This window comes from Amblyomma mixtum, chromosome 10 (genome assembly GCF_055824585.1).
Source record: "Amblyomma mixtum isolate Tamu chromosome 10, ASM5582458v1, whole genome shotgun sequence".
In the NCBI taxonomy this organism is placed as follows: Eukaryota; Metazoa; Arthropoda; class Arachnida; order Ixodida; family Ixodidae; genus Amblyomma; species Amblyomma mixtum.
Genome location: NC_143021.1, coordinates 175550279 through 175563217, shown reverse-complemented (window position 1 = coordinate 175563217; position 12939 = coordinate 175550279). Strand labels below are relative to the sequence as shown.

The 12939-nt window shown below is 43.9% G+C and overlaps 1 protein-coding gene across 1 annotated transcript; it reads right to left on the bottom strand.

Moving 5' to 3' along the window:
* Positions 1-739: 739 nt before the first annotated feature.
* On the bottom strand, positions 740-9387 carry LOC149327797 (uncharacterized). The gene is made up of 6 exons (XM_089564975.1): positions 9164-9387; positions 6429-6564; positions 4363-4496; positions 2352-2451; positions 1347-1551; positions 740-1261 (listed from the first exon to the last, which is right to left on the bottom strand). The coding sequence occupies exons 1-6, from the start codon at positions 9255-9257 to the stop codon at positions 740-742; spliced, it is 1191 nt and encodes a 396-aa protein (XP_089421101.1). The 5' UTR covers positions 9258-9387.
* Positions 9388-12939: the final 3552 nt, after the last annotated feature.

Here is a 12939-nt window from a genome sequence, read left to right as displayed (position 1 = left end):
TCATTTATGTATCATTCAAATGGGTCTGACAGCGCCAATGAACATGGCCATCTGCTTTTTATTTCAATCGTCTGCTCTTTGTTCGCTTGTCGAAAAACATTTCCTGGTTGCGTTTGATCTGCACACGTGACCGATGTTCCTAATTAAACTGCATAATTTGAGCACGGTTCATTTGGTTTTTTTCTTTTGCGAACATCACAAGAAAGCGAAAGGCGGATTTTCCCATGTTTGCCTTGCTGGTGCAGAACAACCAAAAACGTAAAATGAGGATAGCATAGGTCTTGAAGAATTCTTATAATACGCAATGGACACTTTTTTCGCTCGATCCTATACAGTGATGTTTCATTCAGCGAATTTTTCTGCGTTCATGGATATCTGAGGGGCGAAAATTGGCGAAAAGAGAATATTTACGAAGTTTCAGTGTATTCTAAAACAGAAAGTATCTCACATTTTCTAAATTTTAGCGGTTTTCAAGCAGATCCATAAAAAAAGCCTTAAATAGAAAACATTGTGTTTTACTGAGTGAATGCACGGTTATTTAGCATGAAGCATGATGACTGGATGTGCTGCTTCCTTCGTGACTGCTTCAAAACGTAGATGTGAACTTTTTAAATCCGTATGCGCAGCGCAATTTTATTTCCACCTCGCTAGCCCGCTAAACTTGTTTGGTCTCATTGCGTTGTGGATGAGCCTGTCAAGCGTGGCCTGCTCCTCGCGTGTCCTTGCCAGAAACTGAGTCCTAAATTTTGTTCCCATTTAAAACAATGTCAGCCGTATGAACGCCTCCTGCCAGGCAATTTTGCAACCTTGAAATTAAATGATCGTGGAGAAACGACAGTGGCTTGAGATGATCGTGGAGGAACGACAGCGGCTTGATATGATCGTCGAGGAACGACAGCGGCTTGAGATGATCGTCGAGGAACGACAGCGGCTTGATATGATCGTCGAGGAACGACAGCGGCTTGAGATGATCGTCGAGGAACGACTGCGGCTTGAGATGATCGTCGAGGAACGACAGCGGCTTGAGATGATCGTCGAGGAACGACAGCGGCTTGAGATGATCGTCGAGGAACGACAGCGGCTTGAGATGATCGTCGAGGAACGACTGCGGCTTGAGATGATCGTCGAGGAACGACAGCGGCTTGAGATGATCGTCGAGGAACGACAGCAGCTTGAGATGATCGTCGAGGAACGACAGCGGCTTGAGATGATCGTCGAGGAACGACAGCGGCTTGAGATGATCGTCGAGGAACGAGAGAGGCTTGAGATGATCGTCGAAGAATGGCAGCGGCTTTACATGGTCGTCGAGGAACGACAGCGGCTTGAGATGATCGTCGAGGAACGACATTGGCTTGAGATGATCGTCGAAGAATAGCAGCGGCTGGAGATGATCGTCGAGGAATGACAGTGGCTTGAGATGATCGTCCACAGCCTCGCAGAATCTGCACTGAAGCGAGCACTTTCTTGAATGATTCTCGGAACGCTTCGTATCCTGTAGGGCAGCTCCTGTGGGATGCCTCGTCTATACAAATCGTGGCCACTGCATGAATCCTGTAGCAAAAAAAATATGTTTAATGGGCGTTAATCGAGTCTTTTTCGGAGCAGAATTTTCTACGCGCACATTCTTGTTCACTTACGCGAGAAAAATTTAATGATCATGCCCGTAGCCCTCACAAGAATGGTCTATAGGCAGTCCATAGATTTCTTATAGAATCTATTGCCTTCCTATTCATATTTATTTTTGTGTATTTTTGGTCTACAGACTGTCCCTATACATAAGTCTACCAAAAGTCTGCGGCCATAAATCTATAGATTGCGTATAGCATTTGTATTGCCTATATAGAGTTCTCTAGGATTTGTTTATAGCGAGTCTGTAGATTTTATAGACAGTAGTCTTAGAAAGTGTATAGACTGCAAAAAAAATTTCGTAATGGTGAGCAGAAGCAGCATGACAATGCCATTGTACAACTGGCAGCACAGCTATGACCCAGTTTAGAACAGGTGGCCTGAGACTTTGATAACACGCATTATGATGAAAAGAAAATAAATGTAAGCCTCACTGCTTTAATTAATATCCCTACCAACCGCTTCTTACCGCATTCTCAATTAGCCCACCCCACGTTCGCTTCGGTGCTTCAGACGCGGATCCCATCCTGGCTGCGGCTAAGCTAAGTTAAGCCAAATGCTAAAAGCCCGTGCGGTGCGCGATGGCAGGGCGCGTTAGAGAACCTCAGGTGGTCGGAACTATCCGGTGACCTCGACTACTGAGTCCCTCATAGCCTGAGTTGCTTTGGGCGCTAAACCCCCGCACCCCCCCCCCCCCCAAAAAAAAAAAACAAAAACCGCCTCACCTGCAGTCGTCGATTTGTCCACCGGATACTTGGGCGACATATTTTCTGGCGCACTCGTTCGCCAAATCCCTGTCAACGCAAGACAACAACATGCCTGCGCCTGCAAAAGTACAAGAATGATCTTTTAACGCAAATATTTGACAACTTTCGTCGCGAGGAGGACACCAGGGCAACAGGCCGGCAAACTAAAAACGTGATAGTAAATTGTCCGTTAGGCAAATCCAACCGCGATAACAAAGCGAATAAAGAAATCCTGGGGCAGCCCAAACACACACGTACCTAGCGGTCGTAGGGCTCATAATGACCGCTGCTTTTGGCCGAAGTTGCTTAAAAATCATTGCAAAAATTCCAGGTGATGTGGTTAAAACGTCGTGATCAATTCCAAAAGTCGCATATTTTCTTGCGCATATGATCGCTATGATTGCCGAGATATTCGGGCGCGTCTCGTGTATTAGTCCACGGCGATTAAACGAGGTGATAAAAAATACTAGCCGATAACCTTTTCCTATGAAGTCTGCGGAATCTGCGCGACAGTGGCTGTTATTTGAAGTACACAGAGCCCACCAGTCCCGATATCAACATGGCCTAGGAGCAGCCCCCATTCGTGGTGCGCGAAGCGGCACTTCTATCTTAGTCTTCAGTGTGAGTCCGGAGATTTGGCCGCTCGAAATTCTCTCCCCAGTTGCCTTATGTAAAACGTCGTGAACGTGGCGACGCTGTCTAGGTACACGAGCCGAGTCCGGCACCTAAGCTGGCTAATAATGTGCACATAGTTTGCTGCACCTCTGCTGCATCGGGTAAAGATCAAACGGAAGCATCTAGCACTCGAAAACGTCGTGCTGCGTTAAGAAGGCGGTCTTCTTTAAATATGTCTGCTCAGCTTTTATCTGCCAATAGCCGCTTTTGAGATCCATCGACGGGAACTGCTTGTCACGGTAGGACTAGTATGGTATGTAGCTGACTTGTCCGAATAGATAACTCAGGAGAGTAGAAGTTAAGGGAACGTTTAAGCTAAAGCTCCTGAAACACTGCGATAAATCCCTGAGTTACACAAGCTGAAGGGCGCGATCACAATCGTCCCTGGACGACCTGATCGTGTCTCGCTCTACGGAGTCATCAAGCTGTGTGTCACAGGCCATAAAGAAAAGATGCGGAAAAGCAAAAATAGTATTGCTCCAAGGCATTCTGCCCCGTGATTCCCAGCACGGATAACTGATCTGTGGCAATATAGTAATTGATGTTGTATGCTATAGATCAATATCAAGCAGTTCGCTAACAGTTCGATCACTGCAGAAAACGCTGAAGCGCCATGTCATGGTTTACTGTTACGAGCGCTAAACCTGAATAAAGTGTAAAACAGTTGCGCCCTTAAAAGGCAAAACATTGTCGAGACCCTACCAGATCCTACGCCGTAGTGAACAGAACTTGTTATGAACAGAATAGGATACGCATGGCTAAGATGAAAAGATAAAATATAAGCTGTAGGTCGAGATCCATCAGCATACTTTTACGCAAAGCTTTGTGATGTGAGCTCGAATACTAATATAAAAGAACAGTTGGCACAGATAACAGTGAGAACGCCATGGATGGCACGCAATGTTTCTGGACAATACAAGCTGAACAACAGATAAAGGGATGGCCATATACGCTGAACATTACTCACGGATATGCATCTTTTTGTTGGTTTTTGCAAACACTCCTTTTCCGCCCTCTCAACCCGAAATAATAAAAGACAGTTTTCCTTCTCGCAAGCACTTCCCAGGGTCAAGACCGGACTCAAATTCTATCGCACAGTATTTCGGACGTGTGGCCAAACGTTAAAGGAAGGTGCTAGAGATAGGCACCAGAAAGAACAGGACGCGGAGATCATCGAATATGATATGGGAAATACTGGTAGAGATCGACAGCTGTCATTGGAGTCCACCAAGACAGAAAAAGCAGAGGACACTTATTGCGAAGTAATAATTTGGGTAATCTGAAAGAAAAATAAGATAACCAGGACTATACCCACCTCTAACCTCATTTTCATCGCAGTAGAATTCCCGAAGGCGCCTGTAATTTTCTTCGAAAAAACTGAAGTTCGCCTTCACTTCATCGGGACAGATGCTGAGTTGATTGTAGCATCGACTGTGCAGCGAAAGCTCTCTGTGTGGAAAGTGGAGTGAAATGAAAGTTTTGATCTCTGCATAAAACATTTGCAAAACTTTTGCATAAGAAAGACAACGAACAATAAAGCATTTCGTCGCGAACGAGAGCGTTCTAAAGCCTGAAATAAACATAGTAGATTTTTTAAATCGTTTGTAAATCATCAATAGGTAATGTCGTAATAGGTAATAGGTAATAGGTAGCAACAGAGCCGTAAAAATATTTGGTTCTGGGGAAGGTATGAAGCGAGTGGTATTCGACAGGGAGAAATAATGGACGGGTAAAATAGCTTTCATTATTGCTCTGATGAATAGGCAAGGCTTGCTGAGAGCTTCGTGCATGATAGAGTGGCAGCCCTGGAAAAGTTGTGCGTTTCACTGAAAAAAAAATATATATAGGGCTTCCTGTATTCAATTTAAAGACATATTAAGGCGTTTCACGGCTCCTTGCCGCCAGCGCAGGTGCAATGCAAGTCGTATTGAGACAGCGGCTATACATGCGTGTGAGGGCCCCTTCTATAAGCCTCCATCTACGCTCTGTACGTACCACGAACGGCAATGAGCTAGAGTGTATCGACGACATATGATTGTGATTGGGACCATGGTGTGAAACCATGACCAACGTGCAGTGTAGAACTAGGTGATTGCGCAACACACCACACAGGCACGAAATACGACGGAAAAGGAAGCAGGCTACGACTTCCAAGAGTATATACATCAACTCGTGCTTTAATTGTACTATCGTACTTTGCGTGCGTCCAAAGACGTTTTTCGGAGCTTTAGCTCTGATACTCCCATTACTCAAGGTCGCATTAGTGTGAAACACAGGGTCATTTAAGTGGGAGCAGTGGGTGGTACCATTCGTAGACAGATTCTGGTAAGCCTAATTAGCGTGGAATGTTTGGAGTGCCATCGAACGATTCAGCGCATTACAAGGTTTAAGATTATTAGTCAAATAAAAGCACTGAACAGTCGAGCACCCCGAACCACCAGCGATGACGACGAAGTGCGGCACTGCGGAGTCGTACGTCGTCTTCTTCTTCTTACAGCGCAGCTTATAATATGGATTCGCACAGATGACCTTTGGTTCTCCAACCCATGGCTTCTCGAAGCTTCAAACGTCCATCACGGCCAAACTAAATGATGTAGGGCATTCGAAGTGGTGTGAAACGATTTGACTTCTTGCGCTGTAAACGTTGACACCAAAAAGTATATATCTGTATATAACGCAAAACTTGTGCCGGATATAGGGAAGATGGCTAAGGATGCAATATTCGCTCGACATTGCTAACGCTCGACACTCATACGCTGCCTCAACGCTTTGCTCTTTTTTTTTCTCATCAAGTTACATAACTCAGCAAAGGCATACCTGCCTACGACTCTCTTTTGCTCGCGTAACAAGTGGAACTAATGGCGACAAGGGAGAAGGATTTCTCTAAATGGCTGACCAACAAGAATAAGAGTAGGAGTCTTCTCCGGTTCAGGCATGAAAACACCTTACACGATTTACTTTAGTATACAGCGAACCGAAATTACGCCTTAATGGCAAGTGTGCCAAATAAAAAATAAACGGCTCGTTCAAGTATTTATAGTTCTCACCCACAGAAGTGAACTGGAATCAGCTAAAAACTAACGTCATCCTTTGCGCCAGCGGTAACTTCTTTCTTATCATGTATATAGTGACATTAGTTTGTCTCCTGTTCGCAGGTTACAATGTTTTAGCTCTTTGGCGTAACCTCATGTCTTTTTTTCTTTGTTAAGCTTAGCCTGTACGCTTTCCACATATTCAATAATGAGCTTTATTAAGCTCTTCAGTCTTGTGTGCACATCATTGCATGTGTTGCGCTTGTACCACTGGGCTAAAATCACCGCTTTGTTATTGCAGTATTTTTATAATAACAATAAATAATCCTATTAAATAAAGGTCTCTCACCTGCACAACTTGGCGTACTCCTCGTCGTTAAACTTTCCCTCTGCGTCTGGCTGCATCTTTTCATTCTCGAAAGTAGCGAGCTCCGCGTAGCAGGCGCGTGTCGTTGTCCAGGAACAAACATCTGGGACTAGTTCAACTCCAGGCGTAACTGAAAAACGTTCAACATTAAAGTGCGGTTAATGAAAGCACCAGATTAAAAAAATAAAGTCTTCCATTAAACGTGTGAAAGGGGATGTAAAAGTGCTTAATAATATAATGAGTTAAAAATATTTGAGTTTCACTTAAGACTTCACACAGTTTTAAAAAATGGACTTTTTATGCTACATGAGCCCGTTTTCGTCATAGCATTGTCAGTAGTGTAGTAGATCAGAATACAGCTAAGATATGCTAATTAGCAGGCTGATTGACTATTATTGAATAGTTAACTTTTTAAGTATTGCTGCAAGGATCCTTAACTATTGAGAGGCGTGTACAACAACGTAGTAATACCCAAATCAGCTTTTCTAATTTCTAGAACGCTATTACCCTCGGTGCTATGGCCCTTCAAAACTTGTTATTTCGACGAGTTGCGTCCACTGGAAAGGTTGCCTACAAGTTCCTGGCAAGCGCATGCATTTTGCCTTTATGTAGCAAGAATTTGTTAGGCTTGAGCTACAACGGAACCGCGTTTTCGGAAATCTAAATACTGATATGAATATTACTTTCGGTGGGCTACACTCCTCTCAATAATTAAGGATACTAAGAATTATGGTTAAAAAGTTGACTTTTCACTATTACTTATTATACCTGCTAGTTAGCCCGTCTTAGCAGCATTTTGATGCACTACACCACTGCCAGCACTATGCCCCAAAGAGTGCTATTGTAACTTAAATAGCTTATTTTCACAATTAGGTAAAGTTTTAGGTGAAACACCCTGTATATAGGCCTAAGTATATGTCTGTAGTCATTCTTCTCCGACACGTTGCAGAAAATGAGCCCTCATTCGCTTGCCGAAAATTTTATTCAGAGAAAAGACACAGTCAACGGTATTCTTACCACATGCTGTATAATTGCCATTTCTTTTATGTGGCTGTGACGAAAGGCATGGAGGCCGTAGTAAAAGACGGGCAAGCAGGCTGGAGGTGAGCTCAGAATCTCTATATAGGGCGAACTGGAGCCTACCAACAGATAACAACGCGTCGGCCGTCATAGCGTAAAGGTGTCAGAATGCTCTGGGGCTGGCACGCTTCCAAAACGATAACGAGCTTAAGATATAAGGACGCCATTCATAGAAAACATCATTGAAGCAGTCGTGCATTCCAGCCAAAAGCGCACGTGGAAAAGGTGATGACCAAGGACGGAAATGCAAACGAAGTGAAACTTGCCGTAACGTGAATATTCAGGCTGCACTATATACTCGCGGATCAGCCCGTTCGCCTAATCTTGTGAATGAACAAGTGCACCTCAACGCCATCTACTCTTTTGATCAGCTTTGCATAAAAACGGGAGCAAGCAACACCCGCTTAACATGGTGGCGATGACGCTGTTAAAAATAACCGATCCCTGGGTGAGCTCACGCACCTACCAAAGAGGAAGAGTCATTTTAGTGTTCATGATATGGCAAACTGCGCATGCAGGTGCCGCCTAACACCGCCTAATACCTTTGAGGAATTTCGTTTAAAGTGACCTTGATATTATTTCGATGAGCATATTCCACTGCAGCAGATTTGTAGAGGTTGTCTTTGTGGGCATTGGAGACAAATTAGAAAGCTCGGCGTGCACCCTATAAATTAGAACAAGTTTTTAAGTATCACTACACGCAGTAGCTTGCAACCGATTAGGGCAACACAGCTCACCGCGCATGTCTACCCCGATGACATCAGTGAGCAGACAAGGGAGCTTGAAGGCTGGCCCTTCCGCCAACTGACGGCATCGGGCCAGGGGACACGCCGTGAAGTGTGTCGTCCTAATCAGATGCGAGGTACTACGAGCAACGATTTTTAAAAAATTATTTCTAAATTTTTGGGTTCACGCAGAGTTTTCATTTTCACATCATTTCTCGCAAAGACCACGTCTACAAATCTGCTACACTGGAATATGCCCATCGAAATCATATCAGGGTCCCTTTAATCTTTACGGCTATCAAAGGCATGCTGTTTATTGTGCAGGAGAAAGCTGACATATGGAGGTCCCCTAGCCATTCCAAAGATTCTTAATTTTTGCATTTGAACGCAATATACAGATCCCTATTCAGATACCTATTGTTAATATATTGTTAAGTAGTCAATGGGACAATTCTTTTGTCCAGAATAAAAAGCGCAAGTGAAATGTCGATCGCACGTATCATTTGTAATGTACATTTCTCCGAAATCCGAGGGTTCGATCCCGGCTGCGGCGATCGAATTTCGATGGAGGCAAAATTCTAGAGTCCCGTGTACTGTGCGAAATTTCTGGAGCCCTTCGCTAGGGTTTCTCCACAGCCTGATTCACTTTGGGACGTCAAACACCCGTAAACCATAAGCAGTATGGCACATTTTTGTTGATTAGCATTTGTGTATTGACATATATTAGCTGAATAGTTTTTATTGCAATAAAATTTCGATATACAAGCAGTAGCTACGGTATATTAAAGTTCCTTAAGCTCCGGAGTGGCCTAATACAGGCGCAGTTGTACACCACTCCACATCTGCGCAGAGATTGAGGTCGAACTAGATTACGCCAAGAACAAGATCACTAGATTAGGATCGTGCACCCACCTTCTGCTGAAGCCACGATCTGAAGAAGAGCAAGCAGTGAGGCCAGGTTGACGATAGTGCCCGCAAATGCGCTGGTGACGGCGTGCGTTGCCATGGCCACTGTCAGACAAAAAAAGTGCGTGGTCTGACACTGCGCGCCTCGAAGAACTCTACTAGGCTAGGCGCACTATGCTTTAGTGGCAGCGCGGGTAGAAAGAAGGGCCGGCATAGGGCACAAGAGTAAATAGCGCTGACTTCCAACTGTCGATTTCAGCAAACGTGCCGCGTATATATATACACGAGCAAGAGTGAAATCCGCCAGAAGGGGAAAGAGCAAAGGGGAAACCACACTCGTCATGATCTCTGAAAACAGCACCAGGAACCTAATAGAACAAGGAACCTAAGAACTCTTTATGCGCACTAGGAAGCACGCATCGCTTTAGCGGCATCCAATAACCGAAGTGCCGTGCGTTGCACGGGCGGACGCAACCCGGCCGCCTTTGCACCACCGCATGCCGGTATCACATGCCGCGAAATGCCGTGATTTAAAGAATAAATAAATCAATATAACTCATAAATACATAAATAAGGCACGAGTCAATCTTTTTCTCCGTCAACGGCTAAAATGCGCAAGTCATCATCGCGCTCACTCCCGATAACAACCACCAGTTAACAACACTGGGCACGCTTTAGACATGGCTGCATCTTTTATGCGCGGCGTACAGAAGAACCTTACACCGAAAGGGGCATGAGTATTCACTAATCGCAGTCAGGGAAAAAATAACGCCTTTTATTTCTCGGAATGCACTTATTCGAGCTAAGCAAGATTCATTGCCCTATGGGGACATATAAGGGCTGCTGGTACTTCATCATTCTTGGGCCGCAACGGCCAGGATGCTGGAAACCAAACAAGTGGCCGTACCTTCCGGAAACAATGGTTACCATGAAAATAGCGATAAATGGTGGTGCGTATGAAAAGGTGTTTTAGTATCCGGCATTGGCACCTTAACAACGTCCAAAGGGAGACAAAGGCCTCCGCCATATTCTTCCACCTGCCTGCTGTGACCATCTTATACCTGCAAGCTTTCAATGTAATGTATAAACTTGACTTCCTGCAGCCCTCTGTTATGATTACCGTCTATAAGAACCAACTCCGTTACCCTAAGGGAGCATCGCTTATCTGACTTTCGGTTTACTTGCTTTGCCAATGTCCATTTTTACTTCTTAAAACAAGTTAACACTGCCTTCAATTTGTTTCCTGACCAACTTAGCTCTATTGGTTATTTCGAACGTCACATCGATCACTTTTGTTTCCAGAGCTAGCTGCGTTTTCTTGAGGTTAATTTAACCTTGATTCGGTAATCTTCAAATTTCTCTCACATATATTTGAAAAGGAAAGATATAATTGTTTTATGTTTTCACCTTGAGAGATAAAGCTGCGTTGCTGTTTACGATCTGAGAGTTACTGCTAAATACAATCTATCAAGTTCTTCTCCTAGCTATGTATTTCCATATTTCACATTTCATCGGTCATCAACCTTTCACGTGCGGATGTTCACATTCACTTACTGCTTCCACTGCTCGCCGCCTGACGTAAACTGCTGTAGAGTTTCGAGACTTAAACATTGTTTTAGTTTTCTTCATATTATCTTCAGATCCATCATTCTGCTTTGGTCCTTTCGGTCATCATCATCATTTATTGTCCCTTAAAGGCCCCTGTCGGGGTATTACATAAGGGGGAGCGTATCCAAGGTTGATGTGGAAAACAAAGGTCACAAAAATATAACAATGCAATATAGGAACATAAAGAGAAGCAAAGAACGCGATAATTAGAACGATGCAGGTAAAAAACTCCTTTAGGCCACAGGCACCATACACGTTGGCGAAAGGTTAGGGCAGCGAAACTCAATAGAGGAAAAAGGATTTCATATAAACACAAATCGAAGAAAAAAAAAAGACATGCCAACCTAGGTGATCTAACAACATCGCCTTAAACCTTGCCGCATCGTGCACATTTGTTAGTGGGTCGGGCAGAAGGTTCCATTCTTCAATTGCGGTCGGAAAGAAGGACTTGTTAAAAGCATTGGTGGAGCCAAGAAGTCGTTGGACGCTGTTTGAATTAAAAAGGCGCGCGATTTACGAAAGGGAGGAGATATAAGGGAACCACGGAGATAGGGGAAATTGAAGTATAATTTATGGAACAAACAAAGGCGCGCAACTTTTCGTCTGAGAGGTAAGGAAGTGAGGTCAAGTGATGATTTAATGGAGCCTACGCTGGAATGAAAGTCGTATGTTGACGATATGAAGCTTACTGCACGGTTCTGGACGGCTTCAAGCATGTTAATTAGGTAGGACTGATGAGGACTTCAGATCGCGGATGCATACTCCAGCCTACTGCGGACAAAAGTTTCATATGCCAGTTTAAGTATGTTAGCGGGGGAAGAGGGAAGTGATCTTCTAATAAAACCAAGTGTACGTGAAGCGTCGGCCGTGATTTTTGTAATATGATCAACCCAAGTTAATTTGCTATTGACTGTGATGCCAAGGTAACGATAAGATTCAACTTGCAATAGGTCCTCAGAAAATAAAGAGTAAGGATAAGTTAAATTGGACCGTTTCCGAGAAATTTGCATAAAACTGCACTTCCTAATATTCAGTTCCATCATCCACAAATAGCACCAATTTTCGATGAGCTTCAGATCGTTTTGGAGGGCAGCTTGACGTCTTTAGTATTTATACGCCGGTAGATAATGCAGTCATCTGCGAAAAGACGGATGGTGGATGAGATGTTGTGTGGGAGGTCGTTAATAAATATTAAGAAGAGAAGCGGACCCAACACAGACCCCTGTGGTACTCCGGAGGAGACGGAAGTAGAATTTGAAGGAAGTCCGCCTATTACGGTGAACTGAGAGCGAGCTGTGAGAAAATTGTGAATCCAGTCTAAAACAAGTGGGTGAAGGTGAAGACCTGAAAGTTTGAACATAAGGCGTTGATGTGGGACACGGTCGAATGCTTTAGAAAAATCAAGATAGATGACATCGGTTTGGAACAGAGAATCAAGGTTTAAGTGAATGTCCATGGTAAACTCAAATAACTGCCATTCACATGAATAGCCGTGACGAAAGCCATGCTGATTTTTGAAGAAGGAGTTGGAATCCAGGTGGGATGTAATATGCGAGTATATAATATGCTAAAGAAATTTACATGGTATGGAAGTTAATGAAATAGGACGATAATTCGACGGGTCGCTGCGGCTGCCAGCCTTGAACACAGGAACGACTTTGCTAATTTTCCAGTCGCTAGGTATGGAACTGTTCGCAACCGATTGATCAAAGATTATTTTTAGAAAATGAGAAGATACATTTTTTGTACCTTTTAATATCTTGGCAGTGACGTTGTCAGGCCCGGCAGCACTGTATAAGTTTGGTTTGTCTATCAGAGCACAAATGCCAGCAGTAGTGATGTTGATAGGGGCCATCGCAGAAAAGCTTAAAAAATCTTGGTGCGATTTATTCCAGACAGGTTCATGTGGGAAGACTGATGTAAAATAAGAGTTCATGACGTCAGATCGAAGTTCTGGAGGCACCTGTGAACCATCTGGATATAAAAGGGTAATGCAATGAGTGTTGCCTGATTTGGGTGATAACATCCGCCAGAATTTCTTTGGGTTTGTTACTAGAATGCCATACAGATCATTGTGGAAAAACTTTCTTTTTGTACACTTAAGGAGACGCGTGTAATCCTGTAGGCACGAGAAATATTTCTTACATTTATAAGCCAGTGCAGTTCTTTTAGCT